We start from the raw sequence: 22,650 nt of genomic DNA on the forward strand, positions 1-22,650 counted from the left end.
GATGTCTCGTTTTACATCCCTGGTTTTAAAGCTCATTTGGAGCCTCAGCCAGAGGGGCAGAAGGGACCAGAGGGGGATGGGTGGTCACCCCACAGCACTGCAGGACTCCCACCTCCCCAACCTCAGGCACGGAGCAGAGCAGAGGCTTTGCACAGAGATGTCTGCAGGAGGCTGTGGGCTCCTTTCCGACCATCACAAACTGATGCTTCCAACCTGGGCTGCACAGAGGCAACTTCTGCTGAGCAGAAGAAGGTTCTATGCTCCAGCAGCAGGGAGACCAAAGCGTTGGGCAGGAACCTCAGGGATACAGCTCCGTATTGGTCAGAGCAGGAACATGCAGTCAAACGTCTTGGGGAATCCACAAGTGGAACGTGTCCATTTATCACTGAAAAACTCAGGAATTTCGGGTGCCCTCCCAAAGTGTGACATGAAAACACGCTCCGTGCCCCTTTCCAGCTCCAGAATTCTCCGCCATCCAACTCGATGCAGTACCAATCCAGCAGCAGACCTGCACCAAGGGCCACCAACAGCAGTCAGCCTCACTTCGGGGAGCTGTGCTCCTGATTTCAGTCGCGAGGTGGAGATGGAAATCAGCTTCAAGGGTTTTGTTTGTCTCTTGGAGGTTCTTCCTTAAGTACCTGATTTCCAAGGGGCTCCCAGCACAACCAGCATCCATCCCCTCCCTGCTGGGGGGAAGGGGAGCAGAAGGGGAGCACAGCTGGAAGCGCATCACAACTCATCAGCAAAGAGCAGGTGAGGAGAGAGGAGGGCAGCGACGGACGGCAGGCAGGAAGTTCAGCTCCTCATGGATGAGTCTTGGTGCAGAGTGCACCCAAATCGGGGCTGCCCTCCCAGGGCACCGCGTGGGGATGGCAGGGAGAAGCGTGTGGAGCTGCTGCTGGGACAGGAGCAAAGTGTGAGTGCTGCTGTGTGCTGTGAGAGCTGGGCTGAGCTGCAGGGCTGCTGCAGCACTGAGCCTCCAGCCTTGGGGTGACCCAACAGCCTTGGGCACGGCATCGTGTGCAGCTCAGCATCCAGATGTCCTGGAAGAGAACTTGGGCAGCTCGTGAAAAAGGCACCAGAAAAAAAAAATATATTAAAAAAAAATATATGTACATATATATATATATATATATATAAGAAAAGCAATGCAAAAATTTATATTTTATTTTAATTCAAAAATTTAAAATAGCTTTCAAATTCAGGAAAGTATGCCTGGACACAATGAAAAGCCTCATATACAGAGACAGATAAATTAAATTGTATATATTGCAGACAAGCCAAGTGTATGTATAGATTACATATTTACACTTTTATGTAAACCATATTTATACATTTTATTACATTTACAAAAAGAAGCTGATCTTCCACTACTGCGTACTACAATAATGAAAAAACATTTACATTGTGTCTTTTTTACTGTACAAACTTTTGCTTCATAAAAATATATCTCTGTACAAAAGAGGGATTTTTTTTTTTTTTTTTTTTTTTTTTTTTTTTCTTTTTTTTCTTTTTTTTTTTTTTCCTTTTCTTTTTGGAACATAATGCAAGTCCTCTGGGCACAAGAATGGAGAATGGCACACATCACGCCCCAGCCAGCTTGCAAAAAAATGGGATCAGACCCCTTCCTCTGCCTTTGTTGCTTGGGAACAGTAGAAAATGGTACCTAATAGGTTGAAAGCAGCAAATCTTGTGTAAGGACAGCTCCTGCCCTCCCTGCTTTGCTGTTGAAACATCCCAGGTTTGTTTTACACACCTTGACACAAGCTTCTCCTTGCTGTTACACTGATTGAGTGGGATTTGGAAAGGTCTGAAAGGCAAACGTGGGATCTGCTGGGCTGTTTGTGTCCAACCTGCTGCAGTGCCAGCAGCCTGCTGTTGGTGGCAGCTGGGGGATGATTTTCTTGAGCTCCCAGAGCTGGGGCAGATTCCAGCTCTGCTGCTGTGGGATGCTGCAAGGTCTGTGCTGACACGGGTGCCAGGGTGCTGCAGTCACCAGGGGATTGCAAAAGGGTGCAGCTTTAGAGACTCGTTGGGCAAGGGAGCCTGGTCTGTTGTCTGTGTTATGGGGACTTGGCAAAGGCAAGGAAGAACAGGTTGTGGGTTTGGCTGAGGGCAGAAATCACAGATTAACTCAGGTTTGGGAGGGGCCTCTGAAGTCAAACAGGGGCCAGAGAGCAGAGGTGAAGTCAGGAACCAGCCGTATCTCTGCATACAGGAGGAGATACAGCTCAGTTACATCGGTGTGACGGAGGGGCTGCCCCCAACTTCACTGCAGCAGCTCAGCTGAAGCAGAGGAATTGGACACAGCTGAGCCCTGGCCCCGGACCCCCACTCTTCTTACTTCACCTTCAACTGGCCATTTCAGGGAAGGGCAGGTAGCCTGGCAGCCCCTCCTGGCTTCCCAAAGGAGCTCAGGCCAACAGCCAGCTTTTCTGGTTACCTTTCTCACCTGTCTGATGGTTTGGCATGAGCTGGGAGGAGCAGTGCAGCAGTGCAGGAGTGGCACTGAGCTCACACGTGTGCTTCCACCCACCTCTCAGGTACGAATCAGAGCACCTTTGTGATGCTTTGGGGAGCAGATGGCATTTTTTGGCAGGCTGGCTGTTCAGACTATAGGCTGGAGAATGCTGCTTATTCTGAGAGCACTGAATGAGAGACAGAAGTAAAAAAAAAAATCAGATATATTTATACATACACACACACAGAGTAAAAGAATAAACAAAACATAAAAAACTACCCTGTGGTTTTCATCAGACAAAACCTCAGCTGACATCAGGTAGGGGAGAGCCAGTGCTCAAATACAAGCAGAGATGTAAACACCACTCCATTTGTTTTAATTATTTTCCCTTCAAGTTTTCTGTAAGAAAAAGCTGTTTCATTGACTTACTGCTCTAAGTCAACAGTATTTCAGAGAGGTGCTCGACTTACAGTTTGGTAAAATGGCACTGTTGCCTTCTTGGACTCCAGCACGGTTCAAGAAACAGTGACTCAAATCAAACAGACTAAACCCCTAAATCAACAGGAGCAGCTCTCCTCTTTATTAGAGGAGGGCATCACAAAGCAGCGTTCTTTTATAAGGGAGGAAAAATGTCAAGTCCCCTTATCTGTTCTCATGAAAGCCAGGCCAACCTTTCCGCCCCTGGGAAATAAAGGGAAGAGCTTTGGATAGAAATTAGCACTCTTATTGCATTGCCATTTGGAGGATCAATATGGAAAGGGCAGAGGCTTTTGAATGCAACCAGTTTTGGGGGGAGGTGGAAATCAGTATTTGTTATTTTTAAAGAGGTTTTTGTCCCTTCACGTCTGTCAGCAGTTTTCTCGTGAGGGTTTTTGGGCATGGCTGACGTGGGCAGCTGGCTGCAGGAGCCAGGGATGGAGGGACGTTCCCTCAGCAGCCCTTGAAAGCAGCCTCAGGCTCCGAGAGACTTCCTGTAAATTGGCAGAAGAAACCCAAACTCAACTAAAGGTGCCAAGGAAAATTAAGTGTAAGGCAGGGGAGAAACGTTTTCCCATCGAAAAGGTCCCATCTGAACACTTCCACAAAAACAAACCAGTGGGTAACCAACCAAACCGAAGACAAAGCAAATCCTCACCTTGCCCCACGCTGGTATTTTCCACTGACTCCAGTCAGCACCTTGTGCAGTGCAACCTGGCTTCCTCCCTGTCTGCCCAAGATCCTCCAAAAGCGGAGGAGACCCCTCGTACCCCCCTGCTCCCTGCAGCACACTGAGCCCATCGCCTCGTTTCCACGGCCCTCCACTTCCCCAGGTCTCACTACCAGGCTGGTGCCCACTGGGAGGAGCTGTGCAGAGCAGCTGTTTGCTTGGCTTCATGATCCATGGAGGGATGCAGAGGTGGACGAGGATGATGGAGCCATCTCTCAGGAGTAACACAGAGTCCAACAAGGCGTAGCAGCTTCTCCACAGCCTCAACAAGGTTGGAAGGAGGGAGATGGGGAGGGAATGGACGGAGACTAGTGAGGTGAAACACAATCATTTGCTAGATACCGACCCTGGAGGAATCTGGGACAGTGGGAAGGGTGAGAGAGAAAGAAATGGTTTGTGAGTGCACAGAAACGTTGAGAAAACCCACAACAGCTTTGCTACCTCAAAGTGAGAACTTGCCAGTCTAGAAATGCCCCTGAGGCTCCGCCTGGGGCTTTTGTCTACAAGCTACTTAATCCTCAATGTCTATGTGGTCAAACTTCCAAACCCCTCGGTTCACCCTCCTCTGTATCTTTTGTACCACTGAACAAAACATCACAGTGCGTGATCTCCCATACAGACTTGTTTTTTCCTCCCCTTCCCAGTGCTTGCTCTCATCACAGGGATATTTGGGATTCACTTTGTCACTGCTCCCCAAGAGGCCACGTCCCAGCTGATCACCAGACCCCAGAGATGGCAGTTCTGGTTTGGGTTGTGCCCAGTGCAGAGATCTCCCAGGCAAACCAAACCACAGAGCGCTTCTTTGAACCACACTGATCCAGCTTAGGACAAACACGAGGCTCTGACAGCCTGAAAGTGGGAAGGAGACACCCTGGGAGTGGGGATCAGCAGCACACAGACCCCCCCCAGCAGAAGGGCAGTATTTTATCCACAGCCAGTTTCACCAGGCTGAGCTGCAGGTGCCACCGTTCCGCTCTGACGTCCCCCCTGTGCCCCACTCACCACGCAGGGGATGAGTGCTATACAGCTGTGCACACAGTGCTGACTGTGAACTCTGCCTCGTTGGCCATGATGTCCGTGGGCTGCAGGTTTCTGTCATACATGGGGTTTTCAAACGTTGCTCTGACGTTGGTGTTTTCATGGCCTGCGTAGCCATTGAATGGGACTTTGGGTCTTCTCCTGCAGGGTGCCAGAAGGAAAAACCCAGAGAGGTCACGGCTGCTCCTGCTGCAGCCACAGCACTGACAAAGTCAGTGGGAAAGAAAAAAGCTGCTTTTGAAGAAGGCAAACACCTGCGGGAAAGGCAGGAGGGATCTACAGCAAATCTTATTACAGATTCGTGGTACAGGAAGCTTTGCCATAGTCCTATGTGTGCTCCCCCTGCACAGCATCCAGTCCACACAATGCTTTGAAGTGCAGCAACATTTCCACAGCAATGCACAGATCAGGAGAAAGAAGTCATTTACAACGCACGCAAAGCCCAAGTATGAAATTTACTTTGCTTCATCCTCCTGAACGCTGCCACAAATCTCACTGATCGCCATAAAAGCCCTCAGCACTCTGCTCTCCCAACACCCCTGCATCTCTGTGCACTTTTGCTCTACTCCTTTTTTTTTTTCACTTTCTGAACTAAATGAGAAACCAGGTCTGGAGGGGATGCTTTTAAGACAAGCTCACAAATACTTCTGTCAGCCCTCTTATTTTGTTTCACTTACTGTGTCATTCCTGAAACCCACCTGTGTTTGTAGAGATAAAGCACAAACCCTGCAATAATCAGGGCTATGAAAGGCACAAGAATGGCAGCTGCCACAGAACTGCTGTTAGATGCAAAATGGTGTCCTATCGATTCTGGATCATTTTCCATCATGCTGACGTCTGAAACACAGCAAAAGTAACCATGTTTCAAAGCAGCACTGCAAGAAGTGGGGTTTGCTTGAGTTACATCTTCAACAAGACAACAACAGGGTTAGAAGTGGCGCTGTGGAAGGTAATCAAAAGCTTCTGACTTGCAGGAAGAATGGCTTGGCAATCTAGCCTGGCTTAGTTCATCATCATTTATTTAGGAGGGTGATTAAAAGCAGATGTAAACAGATTAACCTTACTGATTTTCGGCCGAGCAGGGCTGAAAATTAATGCCAGGGACAGTAGAAACGTTTCCTGCTCGATAACCTCCACTGCAACCACAGTGCAGCTGTCAGCAATTAAGGGAAGAACTAATAGTCAGAGCAAGGTTACCCAGTCTCTGAAGGCCAAACTGCCCGAACCCTTTGCCATGCACAAAGCCCTGGTACACAAAGGTGCCACTGGACGACTCTGATGAGACCTGGAATGATAAGAAACCGGAGATGAAAACAGATCTGTTCAACGCTTCCCTGGGTTTGCAGCACCCATCTCGTCAGCCTCCTTCAACTTCATGCACTGCGTTAAATTAACTCCATTCCCTGGAAAAACAGGACATCTTTTTAGAAGTCTAACTGCCCAGCAACCTGTTCAGACTCTCGCATCTCAAGGGGGGAAAGCATCTTGTCTGTGATAAAGATGTGCTGACAGCGATGCCCTGAGCTCCAGCTGGCCGTGGGTCGATGAGATGCACGCTGCCTGTGAGCTCCACTGGGTCTCTTAAGGGCATGGGAAGCTACCAGGCTCAGAAATCGGGGTGCAAAGCTGACTCCATAAGGAAAGACTGGCTCTTCTGATGTGATGCTTAGCAGATATAAGCGAAACAAATTGTGCTGGTTTCTCCTCTGGTGTTATCTGGAAGACCTACAGATAACCAGGCACAGATAACCAAACACACAGCTGCAGCGTGGCAGAGCTGACTGCTCATGGAACGTTATCTCACGTACTGGAAGAATGGCCCAGGTGCCCTCGGGGCAGGCAGGTCACTGGAGGATAACAGCCTCATCTGGGGAGTTACGTCCCCAAATGGGACAAATGCAGTGAGAGGAAAGCTGGGGTTATGACAGCAATGGATGAGTTGTGTGGACTTTGTATACGAGGTGTCCAAGCACTTACGTGTCCATCGAGAGCCCATTTATCGTTTTTGAACTTGTTCACAAAGATCTCCACTGGCCCCATAATCTGATAGACCTGGAGGAGCAGGTGCACGTCTTCTTTCTTGTAAATGCCTGGAAAATAAGTGACTTTTAACCACCAGATCACAATGTCTCAATTCAAATTTGAAGCGATTTGCTTTCTCAGAGAGGGCAGCAACTCCTCCTACTCTCCTATCAGTGGGGTCACTTGGAACCACACCACGAATTCTCAACCTCACAACAGTCCCCCAGGATATTGAAGACATTTTGCACGTGGGAAGCGATTCAGCTGTAAATATTTCTTATGTGACACCAGATCAGTAACACAATGCTCCTAGAGGGGCCAGAGACAAGGGGTATTCACACCATTTAACTGCTTGGATTAAATTACAAGTCAGTGAGCTGGGTTGTGCTGCTTTCCAGGATGAGTCAAAGCAAACTCATACACAGGATTTGTTCGTCTTGCTCCACTCAAAGACTGGGCACTTCCAGCTTCTGTCCAGCTCCATCACAAAGCCCAGACCATCAGATAACAGAGCACGCTGCTCCATGCCCAGCAATGCCATGAACTACAAAACAGCCACGTTGGTTCCCTCACCAGAAACCTGGAGCTCCACGCCGCTGTGGTCTATCAGAGTGGCATTGACTTTACTGGTGACAGGGTCAAAGCTGGTGACAGACAGCATTGCAGGCTGCTTTTTCCCCATGTATTCGTAGGAACCTTTCCAAAGGGAATTTCTTGCAAACACATCAGCAGGCACTGCAGAGCACAGTAATTAGGGGCAGAGAAACACAAGATACGATCATCATACGATCCTGTGATTGTTGCCACTTGTTTCCATTTCTCAGAAATCAAAACAGGGTGGTTTTCTTTCTTGCCTCGAATTCAAAAATATGTATTTAAATATGCAAAATCCCACCCACTCTCATCAGTGGTGAGAGTGATGTGATCTTTCAGTGCTGTGCTGTCATCACTGAGTACAAAGCCAAAGAGAGGAGAACAAACGTGCTGATGACTTTCATTTTGGTGTTTTGACCAAAAAAAAAAAAACCAAACAACAAAAAACCCACAAAAGTTTTAAAAACAAACAAAACCCCAAACAGGTTCCTAGGGAAAAACCAGCACAGACCACCAACAAACCAAAACCAAACACAGAACCAAAAAAGCTCTGATGTAAAAATATCCCAGAGGGCTTCAGCTCAGAGCAGCGGCGCTGGTGCTCCACTCCTGAAGGCGCCCATCTGCTCTCCAGCAAAGCATGAAGGAAGGGGATGGGGCACGCAGGCTGCTCCCACCAGCCCAGCAGTGTGAAACGTGCAGGACCAGCTGCTTTTCTGGCTGCTCCTTTCCCACAGAGCCAGCCCTGCCTCCTACCTGACAGCTTGGAGAGCGGCGGGTCCCGCGCTGTGCCCACCGGCCGGCCGCTGGGGCGGATGTCAGCTGGAAGAGAGGAATGAAACCCACAGCCAAATGAACACTGCTGCACCCGAATCTGCTGAGACACTGCTGCTGTGGTGGTGCTCATAAAGGACAGCCTTCACCTGATGCTGCTTGAGCACACAGCAGGGCTACCACCACACCAGGGCTTCAGCTGGGTTCAAGACTGCATGATCTTGAACCAAGAGCTTCAAGGCACAGAACGCACAGGTACGGACCAGGTTCAGCTTGTGCAGATGGTTCTAAGTCTAAATCATCAAGCAGAAAATCCCCTCACTTCCCCCCGTTTTCTGGGATCTGTGGATGCTGCAATCAGCTCAGCCACGCAAACCATGGCTCCTCCAAAGCACCCACGTAGCTCTAACAGAGTTGCTCTTTTCTCTCAGGCTGCAAATCCCCCCTCTGCAGAGACGGAGGCCAAAGCCACGCTGCTCACAGCTCTTACCGAGGCAGATGGGAGGCTTCCCTGTCCAGCTGCCATCTGCTTTGCAGGTCCGATGCTCAGACCCTCCGGTGAGGTAGTACCCACTCTGACAGGAATAGATCAGGGTGTAGCCCAGGGATGGCAAATCCAGAGCCCCGACGTTGGCGTGGGAGGGGGTCTCAGGCTGCTTACAGTGGTGAGCTGAAAAGCACAAAACCAGAGATGTGACAGCAGGCAGCGGCACTCAGAAAAGCAGAAGAGTGGCACCAGTGATGTCAGCTGGGAGACGGATCTCTCAGAAGAGTGTTTTTTTAGCAAAAGCTTTCTCTGCTCACTGAGGGACGCAGTGCCATGCCTGGACTTTTACCAGCCAGTGAATTAATGAGACCATTTCCCACACTTTGCTGCCAGATCGCTCTTCCTATCTGAAGCTCTCAGGGGATCCTTCACTCAGTTCCAGCCTCCATGAACTCAACATCAGGCTCCATCACCCCTCCCCTTTTCAGGAAAAGAAGCCGAAACCCAACGATCCTGAGGACCTTGTGCCTGACACACGGAGGAGGAGAAAGCTCTGCTCACCCTCCCAGAGCCGAACAGGAGCCTGTGATCAGATGGCCACTTCTGCATTCCAGCAGGGATGGAGCGTTTGTGATGCCTTCCCTTGCAGCTGTAGGGCCAGGAAAAGAAATCGAGCAGCTGCCTTTCTCTTCTCTTTAAACTTTCATGGACAAAATGCTCCTCTGCAGGAGGATTTCAGTGGATGCGCTACAGGTCTGCATTTGTATAACCTCACTTCATAGGACTGCTGTCCTACTGATAATTTGTACCTATCCACACACAGCATCGCACAGCAAGTCCTCAGGAGTGTGAAATAACCATAAATTCCTATCACTGCTCAATTAGTTCTAGGATTTGGCCACAGGGATCCGGGCTGAGCTCGTCCAGCTGCTGCCACCAGAGAGCGCCTGGCTGTGCTGCTGGCAGCGTGTCACCACTTCTCCCCAGAAGTTATGGCCCAGAGCTCATCAATCAGGGGCCAGGAAGCTCGCTTGCACCCACGCTGTAAATTTCCCCTTTCTGTAGCTCTCAAAGTGCTCATGAGTGAAAACAAATCCTCGGCAGCCTTCATGAGGTATTATCTTCATTCCCCTTTTACAGAAGATAAAAAATAAAACCCAGAAAGGCTCAGAGAATGATGGAGCTCACACAGCCGTAATGCTGCGTCCCAGAGCCCCAGGCTGTGTCAGCAGTGACCACATCCAGCTCCGTGCTGCAGGCACAGGAGGCAACAACTCAGCAGCACGAGGAGTACAAAACACCTTCTGTTCCAATGCACCTCACACCAGGAGCAAAATCCCATTCACACTCACAGCTGCTGTGCAACCCTGCCATCTTCAATCCGACAAAGAGGAGCTGGTAACTCTGGGGTCACGCTCCCTTCCCTGCAGTGAGTGCTGGGAAAGGGAAGCTGCCTCCCAGCACCATGATCCCTCTCCCCAGTACCACTGCTCTGAAGCTTTAAAGCCCCCCCAGCTGCTCTCACGTGCACCTCCAGGGTTTGTTCACTCTATTCACCACTACCCCACCTCACAAGGGAGAGGAGAAGCTTTGTAATGCTTATGGTACAGAGGCCACTGTGGATATTACAGCTTAAGTACATTAGCTCAAATTCCTTCTGGTATAGCAGGGAAGAGATGATGGACAGCTTAAAAGGAAGAGCAACACGTTATTAAAGGCAGGGAGAACATGGCTCTGCCTGAGAGCCCTTCTGGCTCAGTGTTAACTGCAGTGCCTGGAGCTCCAGCTCACATCTCGGCCATCAGATGTGGTTTCAGAAGCACAAAGCAAAGTCTCACCTCAAACCACGTCTCTGAGGAAAGGACAAGCTAAAAAAAATATCTCATCTGAAAGCAGAGGTGGCTGCTGGCACAATCATGTCAGCAGAGAGATGACAGCGCCGTCTCCCTTCTTCTTCAAGCCTCTGTTTCTTTCAAGCTCTCCCAAAAAATCACCAGCTCCTCAGAGCCAGCAATTCACAGGGCAGCAATGACAGTGTGCCAGCAGTGACCAGTGTGCCCACAGCTGCCAGCACTTACGGACACAGTCGGGCTGCACGCCGCTCCACGTCAGGTTGGGCAGGCAGGTCCTGGTGGTGGAGCCCTGCAGCAGGTAGCCCTTCTGGCACTTGAAGAAAATCATGCTTCCCACCTGTTTCCATAGGAGAGAAAACACAATGTAATTTACCAGTGCTTACAATGCAGGAGTACTTCTATCGTTTTCCACCTTCTATGCAATGAAAAGGTGAGCTGCCTTCTTCCTGCACTCCCCGTCCTGCCAGAGCCACACAGCTCCCAGAGCAGCTGTGAACTGGGCAGAGGGTTCCTCCATTCAGTGATAAGCAAAGCTGCTGTGTCTTGAAAGCACCCAAAGCGCGCATCAGATTCAGCAATGCCCAAAGTTTTGCCAAAAAGGGGGCATTCAAAATAATTACCATCAACAAACAGCCCACAGCCATAGTATAAATGCCAACTTGGATTGCAAACAGCAAAAAGGATCACAAAAACTGGGAGGTGACTCCTCGACGCTTCCGAGGTGCGTTCATTTCCTGCAGACTGCTCACTGCTTTGCTTTTGGATTCAACAGGACAGCAGATCTCACTCCCTGCTCCAGACAGATCAGATGTGACGCTGCATGGCTGAGAGCTCTGCTGCTGCAACAGGATTTGCTGTTAAACCTGGACACGCCGGAATAAAACTGCCAGGGAGGGCTTTGAGCATCCTCCCTTTCTTCCTAGCTTGGCAGGACCGTGCAGCACCCCTTCCCTGCATTGAGGGCACACCTCCCCCAGTGCTCCCTGCAGCCACTGCTGTGCAGCTCCCACACGGGCAGCCCTTACACAAGTCAGGCTTGGGTTGTCTCAGGACTAATTAAAAGCTAGGAAGAATACATTAAAAGCCAGAATTAAGATAACTAACTGGCAGCAAGACCGAAAGGTCCTGGCAGGAGCATAGAAGGCAGCATCCCAGCCCTGCACCCAGCTCTGCTGCTGCAGCACTGTGCACCCATGGGTGCAGGGCCGACCGCCTCCTTCACGCTGTACAGACTACAAAAACCACCAGCACAATTTAAGCTGGCAATGAATGGAAACCGTGCCTCCGATCTGAGTGCTAATTACGCTGATAACTATTAATTAGCACCGCAATTAATACCATAAATAACGCGTTCTTAGCTGATGCCCCACCACCACTCGGTGCACACAGGGCGCCACGCGATGCCCTCTGCCCACGGCCGCCCCAGCAGTACCTGATAGCCCTGAGAGTTGTTCTGCATCCCGAAGAGCGGCACGCCGGGGTCTGCACACGTGGTCAGGGTTGGGTCTGGGGGCAGAGCAGAAGCAGAGCGTTAAGGGAGAAGCTGTGGAAGCCACACCGGAGCTCTGCGACGGCTGCAATGCAACCCAACCAGAGGCACTCAGACACCCAGGAGAAGATGTAAGAATGCAGAGCTTGTCTTGGAGACGCTGCTCTGCCCACGCCAGGAGCACAGCATGCAGCACTGTGCCCTTCCCTGCATGCAGCCCTGCCCACAGCCCCCTCCATGGAACCCTGCTGCTTTACCCAGGGGCTGGGAGTTCTAATGCATCTCAGATGCATCATCTCTCTTAATGCCTCATTTGGTCTCTACCAGAAGATGAACACACACAACTCACTAGCAAAACTTGCTGCTACTCTTCCAGCATCTCTCTTTTTTTTTTTTCTCCTCCAGCATGTTGACAGTAGCAGCACACCAATGGGATCAAGGCAGAGATGCACTATGCTATTATCAGCATCTCAAACTGAGCAAAGGAACTGAAGTCTTGGTGTGAAAGGCAATTTGGCAGCAGCAGCAGGATCCCTGCTCCTCGGGATCACAGCACAGAGCCCCACTGCCCCCAGGGGATGCTCTGGTACCCAGCGAAGGCACAGCTCTCCTAGCAGCACCTGGAGCGTTGTGCAGTCATGTTCCAACGAGATTCCAGTCTGTTTTTCCCAGCCCTTTTTCTTCATCACACCATGAGAAGGACGCAGTCCCACTGCCAGCACCTCTCTACACTCAGTCAAAGCACTTCAATCAACAGGATTGTGCCAATCGAGACATAAACCCTCTAAGGAAAATCCAGGGCGGAGTGGGAGCAGAGGCAGCCTGTCACTCCTTGCTGCAGCTCCAGGGGAACGAGCACAACCTCTGTACCTGACAGCCTGGCCCTTTATTGCTATGCCTTTATTCCTCCCTATCCAACCGACCCCTCTGTTCCCACCAAAGCACTACACACTTGGTGATGCTCTCCCTGTGTCCTAGGAGCACTGCTGACTCACTCAACAAGGGACCCACAACGTGGGCCCACGTGGGGCTGTAGCACAAGCAAAGTCATTTTCCCTCATTCAGCTCTGCTGAGCTTTTGTCATTCATCACTGAAGTGGTTTCCATGGAAGCCCCCAGGTAAGTCGGTGTCTGTGAGAAATGATGAAGAGCCCCAGGGGCTGGTGGAGGTGGAAGGGATGGATGGTGCAGGGCAGAGGGCACAGCTCTGTCTCCTGACTGCACCCAGCACTCTGCCATCCTGCGTGCCTCACGAATGAGTGAGATCTGACTAAGCAGAACCCTCTGGGTTCAGCTGCCTGCCCCCTGTAGGCACCTTCCACTTCCCACTGTTTGGACTGGGGAGATGTTTCCCCAGCACAGCAGCAGGAATTGCTGCTGGATGCATTGCACCACTGCAGCTTCGTGGGCCTGCAGTGCCATGAATGGAGGACAGGATTCTGGATGAGGGATGAATGCCTGGATGAGGCCTTAGAGAGAAATCTGGCACGGGCATTTAAAGCCAAAATTTATTCTAGGAGGCAGCGCTCCCAGCTGCTTGCATGTGAGAAGACCATGGGGACATCAACGTGGAAGTAAAAAACTGACATTCAGGCCACCAGGATTTTACGTTAACAGAATCAGGGACAGGTTGAAGATGCAGCTAACAAGCCAGAATGACTGAGGTCAGCCTGCACCCCAGCTGAGGGCAGGCAGCACGGTGGTGGTGAAGGAAAGCAGCACAGAGCCTGAGCAGTTATGTCACCACAGAGCCCAGGAGTTCAAGACTGCAGCCAGAGTTTTAAATTGGCGCAGAACACCGTGACTAATTATCATTATAGACCTCACTGAGGCTTCAAAGGGTTCTGGAAGCCCCAGGAAACAGTCGCATGAAGCATGTCTGGAGATTTCAACCTGAATACCAACAGCTAGGCAAAGCAATCTGTAGGACTCTGTATACATCACCTTCATGTTCTAGGAGCTGCTGCTCCGCCATTCTGGATAGAATTCAAATGCAGCAGAGCTCTCACGTGCACATCTGGGCAGAACTGCAGTCAACGGCACATTCAGGCCCAGAAACGGGACTTAAAACCCAGAAACGAAAGAAAACAACAACGGCAAACCAAGCCACTCTTCTGCAAATGAAAATGCAGACCAACAGTGCTCTGCCTGCAGGCACAGGCCAGGCGAGGTGCCCTTACCGATGCAGCTGGGCTGGGTCCCACTCCACGAGCCATCGGACTGGCAGAAGCGGCGTGCTGAGCCCACCAGCACCATGGGGGCCAGGCAGGAGAAGGACACCGAGGAGCGGTACGTGAAGCCTCGCTCCTCCCTCCGGCCCTGGGCAGGGATCCCTGGATCTCCACAGAACACAGCTGTAACAGCAGAGAGCGGGGGGTGGTGATAACCTCTCCGAGAGCAGACGATGCTAATGCACCAGCAATGGGGCTATTAATGAGGCAAAGCTCACTGCTCACTGCCACGGAGCTCAGTGATTGACCAGGGGATGATTGGTGGCAGGAGGCGTTGCTGCCTACTTTCCTTATAATTCTCTCTTTTTGCCAATTGCTGTTAATTAACTTCTACTTCTCCCCATCTTTTTCCTTTTTTTTTTTTCCTTCTTCTTTTCCCCCCTAGCAGCATGCTTAGCTTTAAAAACGTGTCCCTAATTGCATGATGTCAAATTGCTATATGGCTCCATGTCACACAGAAAGCCCACTAATTATACAAGATCCTGGGAAGGGTGCAAGGAACACAGTGAGGGCTTTGTGTGATTTAATACGAAAATGGCTATTGTGCAGCTGCCAGCCATTCAGCCAAGAAAAGAAACTCAAATCTGCCTTTATCACCATGAGACGTTTAACTAATTTTTTGCATTAGCTATTTAATGGAGTACACAGGTTTCCAAGAGCCAAAGCTCTGTCTTCACAAAACGTTCCTAACTTCTGCTGCGACCCCACAGAGCCCTTTGTCAAAGGGCTTTTCTCATCACCGAACTCAAGGAGGCACCTGGACCAACAGCCATGAGCTTTAAGGGTGTTACACAAACACGAACGTGCAAGGAGGAATTCACACCTGTCACAACCCTGACCTCAAGCCCACATGCAAAGAGATGGATGAGTGCATCCAGGTGTTTCAGCCCCGTCCCTCTCCCAACCCATCCGTGGATGCGCAGCGCTGCTACTCACGGAAGCATTGGGGGATCTCCCCACTCCAGGTCCCGTTCCCCTCGCAGGTGAGCACGGCAGGCAGGGACAGTTGGTATCCCTCCAGGCAGGCGTAGCTGACGCTGGAGCCCCAGCTGAAATCCGAGCCCACCACTTTGCCATTGGGGATGGCTTGTGGGGATTTACAGACGATGGCTGAACGAGAAACAAAGGCAACATGCAGCTCCCTGCGCTTCTCAGCAGTTATTTCCATTAGCAAGCAAATTCACTAGGATCAAAGTCACGCCGCTCTCAAAGAACAGCCCCTGGGAGCCCCTGCAGGGGGCTGCACAAACTTCCCCAGCTGTGTGTGCAGCTGTGAGCACTGGGATTTTACTTTGAGACTTGGAATGAACGGAATCCCTGATCTCCGAGTCTGTGTTCACTTCCAAGTGCAGGAAGGATCCAGCCTGACTTGGTGCGAAAACTCATCTAAGGCCTCCCTGAAAGATTCATGCATTTTGGACAACCTGGCTGAGTCTCACATTAGCAGCTGAATCAATAACCAGTCTGTATTTCACTCACTCCAGGGTGTTTTAATGTGACATTTTTGCAGTGCTTTGCTTTTCAGCTCAGGGGAGCACTGGGAAAGATGCTAAGCTCATGTAAATCAACCTGGCCTCCAAATGAGACTGTGGCCACATTCTGTATTACTCCTGCAACATTAGCTCAGTGGTGAGAATGGAAGAGGAGTGTGAGAATTGCTCTTTACAGCCTCTGAAGGAACTGGAGTATATTTGGAAGTTTCTACGTGGTCTGCATGCATCAGAATCATGTCAGTTGAATTTTCCAGATTGCAAAAGAACACAGATGCTGCTACAAGTCTTATCTACACGTGGTGGGAGAGTAAAACACTGGCAGAAGAGATCCAGCATGTCCCGCAACTGTTCTATTACTTCCCTTTCCTATCTCTGAATTACAGAGGCAGTCTCAGAATGGAGAAATAATGAAAGGAGTTTGAGGAAGCCTTTTCCAGACTTCCAGATGATGCTCAAGAAGCGTGTGCCTGTGAAACAGAAAGCGCCATTCGAGCCTGATCTGACTTCTTGTGAAGAGTCACTTAGCTCTCAGCGCTCCACTTTTCCTTCTCCCCATAGGGATAACAGCAATTCCCTCCCTCCCAGGCACGTTGGGATGACTGACAGACCTAAAGCTGGTCTTCTTTGTGCTGACAAATTGGGTAAGTGCTGTAAACATGGCAGAAAGACTGAACGCCAGGACCGACAAACTGCCAGGCGTGCTCAGGCACTGCGCTGCAGCTCATGGCACTACAGAACCATTAAGGATTGAAAAGACCTCCAGAACCTTCGTGGCATGTACAACTTACATCCTCCACCATTTACACCACCAAGCAGCCTTACCCTTGCAGGCAGGTTTGGTGCCGTTCCAGGTTCGGTCTTTTGTGCACATCAGAGAGGACGCTCTGTCCGACTCCATCATGTACCCAGGCATGCACTGGAACACCACTGTTTTGTTGTAGGTAAAATCACTGCCCAGCCTGATGCCGTTGGCTGGCACACCTGGGTCACCACAGTTGATCACTGCCAAAAGAAGAGAAAGAAGCATTTCTGGCCTCACCATCCCTCATCTCATGGTCCCAAACACTTTTCAGAGCAGGATGCGGCCCCCTAATTGCAAAGCTGGGCTGCACCAAGTGGAGAAAACTTAGAGAGCTCCCTTCAGCCAGCTGGAAAATACAAACCCACAGCAAGAGTTTTCCATTAGGCACTCACAGGGGCTGCAGGCGGAGGGACAGCTGGTACCAGGCAGCTCAGCTGAGTTTCTGTGAGCACTCAGTGCCAGCATTCCCCAGTGTGGCACCCAGGGGCCCATCCCAGTGCTCACCTGTGCACTCTGGGCTGGTGCCTGTCCACGTCCCATTCACTGTGCAGTGCCTGCTCAGCACACCAGTGGAGTAATAGCCCTCCCTGCACTGGTATATGATGGAGCTGGAGAAAACCAAGCCGTCATTAAACAGAACCCTGGCGTTGCTGGGGGTGCCTGGGTTCCCACAGGAGATAACTGGAAAGCAAAACAGCAGAGTTACTACGAGACTGAATGAATGAAAAACCAAATCAATAAAGCTTCCATCCTGCAATCAATCGACTGCTTGCCACAGAAGTGAGATTAGCTGCAAAGCCACTGGACCAAACCACTCATTCCCAGCTGGTCCCACAGCTCTGCCCTGCAGCACACCCTGGGGGGGTGGCTGCCCCTCGGGAGCCCATGGCTTTGCAGCCCTCAAAGGAATGACAGCCAGGAGCTGCTGCCCTGCACTGAGCACTGCTGCTGCACTGCCCTCCCACTGTGCCCTCCGGGGAGAGAGAAGGCTGTGGGATGCAATTAGAGGTCTGCCAGAACCCAAGTTTTATGTCTGAGGCACCACAGCAATAAAAGGGCTTCAGAGTGGACAGCGGTGCACAAAGTACGGTCGTGGCAAAATAAGTGCCTGCAATAATTGTATCAGCCCTCATTTACACTGAAGTTGCAGAACATAAAAGAAAATCACAGGTATTGAGGAAAGGCTCAGGCCATGGGATCCCAGGGCTTTGAAGGGAACTCCTCGCTCCCTCCCTCCACCTGTGGTCCAGATGCAAAAGAAGCTGTAAGCATAAGGATGAAGAGGCTTAAAGATTTAAAATCACAGATTAAATATATATAGGATCGAATCACTCAAGTGAGCAGAAAGTGGGCAAGTAATTCCCTTTGGCTTCAGTGGGAGATGAAAAATGAATGAGACCCCAAAAAGAAACTGGTTTGGGAACTGTTTTCTGAGTATAAATCCTAAAGACCCTGGAAGTCCCACAGTCATATCCACTCGCATCTCCTGAAGCATTTCAAACCCAATCATCTTTAAACTAAGTCAAAATTCAAGAAAATAACCTGAAAATCAGCTGCATCAAATGGGGATTTCTTGGAGTTGCTGCTTCTTAGCAAGTGAAATATTTCAGCACATGATTATTGCAGAATCCCCACCACGAGGTTTCTCAGTTTGCTCCTTTATCAAAAATAAATTTGGTTCCTGCAGTTATTTTCAGGAGGTCCTTTCTGTGCAAACCCCTTGGATGGCTCGCTGAATGCAATGGACATCTCTGCTGGAGATGCAGAGAGCACCCTGTGCCACAAGGAACACCAGAGAGAGCATCACCAGCAGCAAAGCAACTGCTGCCTGCTGACCAAAGAGCGCTTGGAGCTGCTGGGGAGATGTGTGTGCCTGCAGCCAGAGCTGTGACCACGACCCAAAGACCATCCTGCAGCAGGGGAGGGCTGGGCTGCATTCCAGGAGGTCTCCATCCCCACCAGAACGTGCACACCTCCAATGCCTGCCCAGAGAGTGGGATTTTCCCAACAGCTTCAGGCCAAGCAGAAGGATGAGAACTCGAGTTCCAAGCATCTCTAACAGGAAGTGGCACAGAGGGAACCGAACACCTGAAGTGTTCCTGAGCCCTTCTGAGAACCCAGCAGCTTGCCCAGCTCTGGGAGCACCATGCTGGGCAGTGTGACTTTGGTGTTCTGCTGACAGCCAGAGCTGCTCACACAAACCTTCTCCTGCACTGCAAAGCGACCTCTGCTATGAAACCCTGCAAAGCTCAGGGATGCTCCAGAGATCAGCAGTAATTAATGTGATTCCCATCCACACATCTTTTAGCAGGGCTGTGCTCTATCCTTTAACCAAACCAGCGCCCACAGAGGGCAAGTTGAAGTGCTGTTACCTGGTATGGAGCTGAACACTCCCAGCCCCACACGGCACTGATGGTTCTGATGCTAAGGAGGAGGGCACCTGCAAGGAGCAGCATCCTGCTCCTCAGATCATGCAGGAGGAAAGATTGCAGGCTGGGAGCTGCTATCACAGAGCACGGTGCATGTCTGACTGCTCCACTGAGGTGGCATGTGAATACTGTGTCCTCTGTGTGTCCCCCAGTGACCTCACCTTCATCACACTGATCCTTCTTCTGGACTTTGCTGCCATCGGAGCACCTGGCTGAGAGGCTCTCCTAATGATGTCTGACACATCAGGCACAGCCTGCAGGGCCTCACAGCCTTCCCTCCAGGGCTGGTAATTTCCATGCTGTTTAATTTAACCAGTAACCCACATTTCACCTAACTACGCAGAAAGAAAAAAGCAGCCTGAGCCCAAATCCCAGCCCTGCCACCTCCCATGTCCTCAGCAGTCAGATTGGGATGAGACAAAACTCAGCTCCTTCCCTCCATTACCGCTTTAAATGAACACATTTCTGTCTTCTGCAATTGAGGAAGAGCAGCCAGGGCTGCGTCTCAGTTTGGATGCAGCTTTAATTCATCTGGTGAAACAATAAACATTATGAAAACAAATATTCTGCTATGCTGAGAGGAGGAGGGAGTGCAGAGGAGAGCACAAGCAATGGGCCCCTCCTGCACTGCCCCTGGGAGCACCAATTGGGCAGCAGGAAGGAGGAGAAAGAAGGAAAAACTACAATGCAATTTCCATCTTCAAAACGTGCTGCAAATCAATGGTAAATGAGGCCTGAAATCTGTGATTTTTAGGAAGCAAAGGGAGCTGCTCTGAGTGGGCACAACAAAACCAGAGCTGCGTACAACGGACTGAAGCGGAGTCCCACGATGTGTCCCTCCAATCAATTTAATTGCGCACCATTTGTGCATTTTGGAAAAACCAGCTGTGGTTCCCTCCTGTTTCCAAACTCCTCTGCTTTTCACAGAAATATTCCAGCAGGTGAATTTACTGCTGGGTCTGAGGTCGCCCTCCGCTCAGCCTGGAGCTGCTCTCCCCTTCCATCCACACCGCAGGATTTGCACGGTGTCCTCTGCACCCCTCTGCACTTACACATCCACCTGCAGCCGAGCAGACCGAGCCCCCATGCTCACTTTGCAGCTGATCAGAGCAGTTTGCACGCTGGCAGTTGTGTGCCAGTGGCCTGCAGAGCCCCATCAGCTCCAACTTCGCTCAACCGCAATGGCTGAGAGCCGCTCCGTTGGATGGCTGATGCCCTACGGAGGCACCGAGTGCTGAGCTGGGGCTCCTCCACTCCCCCCGAGCAGCTCTGTGCTCTCAGAGCACTCTCCTTCACCCTGAATTCAATCCCCACATTAACCCCTCTCCTATGAACACCCGCTCCAGAAAGTTGAATGCACCACTCAGAAGTGCAGCCATAAGAGCACCTCGCAGCGCCTGCAACTTGCTGTGAATGCAAATGGCAGAGACACAGCTTGCTGCTCATCGCTGCAAACTGCTTTCCTATATTGGCCAGTCAGCACTTAACATTAAATGAGTACATTATGGGCATAATGTTATTATTATTCATAAAGTACAAAAAAAGAATCCGCCAGGGATCCGTATTTTGGTGCCTCCGGAACCTGATGGGTTATTTATGCTGAGATTAATGAAAAGAACCTTCCTACTGAAAGAAAAAAAAACAGAATGGGAAAAAAACCCCCAACCACCAAGACCTGAGCGTATTAATAACATGATTCAGTGTCTTTTCAATCAAGAGCTCCATCAATTTGGAATAAATTTCCAATTCATTTACAAGATCTCTCTGGGCTTCTGGCTTTCAAATCAGCAGGAGAGAAGCACTTGCCCAGGTCTCCTCTCATTTGGTATCCTGCTTCCTTTTGGCTTTTGTTCTTTCCCCATTTGATTTTTAAACACTTTCATAATACAGCAGCAGTAAGCAGCACAGCTCAGAGAACCTGGCTGGGGGTTTATCACACTGGATGATGGAGCCTTACTTGATTCCTTCAAATAGAAAAATAAGAGGTTTGGGTTTTCTTTGATACAAAAATCTGCTTACTGGTTCATAATTTGCACTCTGCATTTCTGCTCAATGCAAATGACTCTTGCACGTGCCAGTTCCAGCTTTGACACAGGCTTGAGGCTGTTCACATCACTCACTCTGATGTGTTTCTTTGATAAAGCATCTATTAACTGCTTAGTGGTGCTAAACGCAGCGTGCCCTGCGGATGTTTGGGAGGTGAAGAGGCTGCCTCAAGACATGGACAGACACGGAGTCAGAGACTCACAGAACAGCCTGGGTTGCACAGGAGCACAGTGCTCATCCAGTTCCAACCCCCCGCTGTGTGCAGGGTCGCCAACCAGCAGACCAGGCTGCCCAGAGCCACATCCAGCCTGGCCTCGATGTGTTTCACGGTCAGCAGCTCGGCTGGGACCAGTGCTGAGCAGTACCTTCACACTCGGGCTGCACGCCGCTCCAGGAGCCGTTGGCCTGGCACGTCCTCTCAGATGAGCCCCTCAGAGTGTAGCCAGGCTCACAGCTGAACCGCACCACGCTGTCCACACCAAACTCATCTCCCAGCCCGATGCCGTGCGATGGGATCCCCGGGTCGCCACACACCCCCTGGCTGCCTCCTGTTAAGAAGAGAGCATGACACCATCAGAGCAAGCAAAGCTCAGGGCACGGCTCTTCTCACCCACCTGCACTTTGAGAGCACCAACACTGAGATTGGGATCGTGTGGCTGACTCAATTTAACTCCATGTGACAAGTCCCCCAAATTTGGGAGCCCGCTGTTTGCAAGCAGGTTGCAAAATCTGGCCTGCAAAAACTCCTGCATCTCAAGATGGAGTCCTACCAGCTGGAGCTGCTTTCCGTGGCAGCTGCTCCAGCAGACAGCAGCTTGGTTGCCAGCATCAGTCATGTGGATGGTTTCCCTCCAAGCAGAAATTACAACATGCTCCAGGCCACCTCAGCGAGCCCCATTGTATTTGCAAAACAAGAAGCTGTTGGGTTTGGAGCGCAGAGGCGAGAGGGATCCAGCTGAGAACCATCCGCTGGTACAAGTTGTGAACACTTTGTGCTGCTGGCTCTGCGTCTGGGGATGGGAGGAGGGAGCAGCTGGAGCGGATGCCTCGCGGGGAGCTGCTGGAGCAGGCTGGATAAATGCCCACTTCCTCCTCGCTGGCTGGTTTGGGCTCGCACCGCGTACGCCTGCTCTTGGCTTTCTCTGCTAATGATCTGTGTAAACACAGTGAGCCCCAAGCCAGAAAGGACAATTTCACTCCAGCAGCTCGCAAGGAAGGTCCCACTTCCCGGCCCTGCTCCCATTTGCTGCAGGTACAACCTTTGCAGTGTAACATGTAATGTAAAATATAATGAACGTATTCATCATCTGGGGAAAAACACTGGCTTTTAGAGAGAAGGGGGAAATGCTCCAGGCTCAGCATTTTCCTTCACGCTGACTTGGACCAAAATCCTTTGTTTCACCTTGCAGAAGCTGTCATCACACTGGAGAGATCTGCACACCAGAGAACCTTGGGCAGGAGACATTCAGGACTTATTCTGCTCTCAGCTTCCACGCTGGGCTGGGAAAGGGCCCTGGAGAACCTCCCCTGGGGAAAAGCCAGAGCCATGAGCCTCTGCTCTCCTGTCCCAGCTTCCAGCAAGGGCACGGACTGGGAGGGCACAGCGAAATGAAGCACCAGGCCAGATTTGTGGTCTACAGTTAAAGGAACGTGACAATGGTTTAATTACTCATTGCTTTGGTCACTGTACCACCCAAGTTTGGAGTAATAAGAGGGGCCCTGTC

At 50.7% G+C, this 22,650-nt stretch overlaps 1 protein-coding gene across 1 annotated transcript in view; it reads right to left on the reverse strand.

Moving 5' to 3' along the window:
- Window positions 1–1,558: 1,558 nt before the first annotated feature.
- Window positions 1,559–22,650, reverse strand: part of CSMD2 (CUB and Sushi multiple domains 2) — a 230,066-nt gene continuing 208,974 nt past the window's right edge. The window contains exons 58-72 of the mRNA XM_042834042.1: window positions 21,292–21,474; window positions 16,956–17,132; window positions 16,472–16,651; window positions 15,093–15,266; window positions 14,106–14,279; window positions 11,869–11,942; window positions 10,662–10,773; window positions 8,587–8,766; window positions 8,079–8,144; window positions 7,302–7,463; window positions 6,684–6,796; window positions 5,904–5,991; window positions 5,405–5,543; window positions 4,671–4,847; window positions 1,559–4,025 (exon numbers count right to left, since the gene is read on the reverse strand). Of these exons, the coding sequence (XP_042689976.1) occupies window positions 4,688–4,847; window positions 5,405–5,543; window positions 5,904–5,991; window positions 6,684–6,796; window positions 7,302–7,463; window positions 8,079–8,144; window positions 8,587–8,766; window positions 10,662–10,773; window positions 11,869–11,942; window positions 14,106–14,279; window positions 15,093–15,266; window positions 16,472–16,651; window positions 16,956–17,132; window positions 21,292–21,474 (1,982 nt within the window). The 3' untranslated portion in view covers window positions 1,559–4,025; window positions 4,671–4,687. The remainder of the gene's footprint in view (window positions 4,026–4,670; window positions 4,848–5,404; window positions 5,544–5,903; window positions 5,992–6,683; window positions 6,797–7,301; window positions 7,464–8,078; window positions 8,145–8,586; window positions 8,767–10,661; window positions 10,774–11,868; window positions 11,943–14,105; window positions 14,280–15,092; window positions 15,267–16,471; window positions 16,652–16,955; window positions 17,133–21,291; window positions 21,475–22,650) is intronic.

Source organism: Centrocercus urophasianus, unplaced genomic scaffold (assembly GCF_019232065.1).
Source record: "Centrocercus urophasianus isolate 14NV4802_14NV808 unplaced genomic scaffold, USGS_Curo_1.0 seq_43, whole genome shotgun sequence".
Taxonomy (NCBI): Eukaryota; Metazoa; Chordata; class Aves; order Galliformes; family Phasianidae; genus Centrocercus; species Centrocercus urophasianus.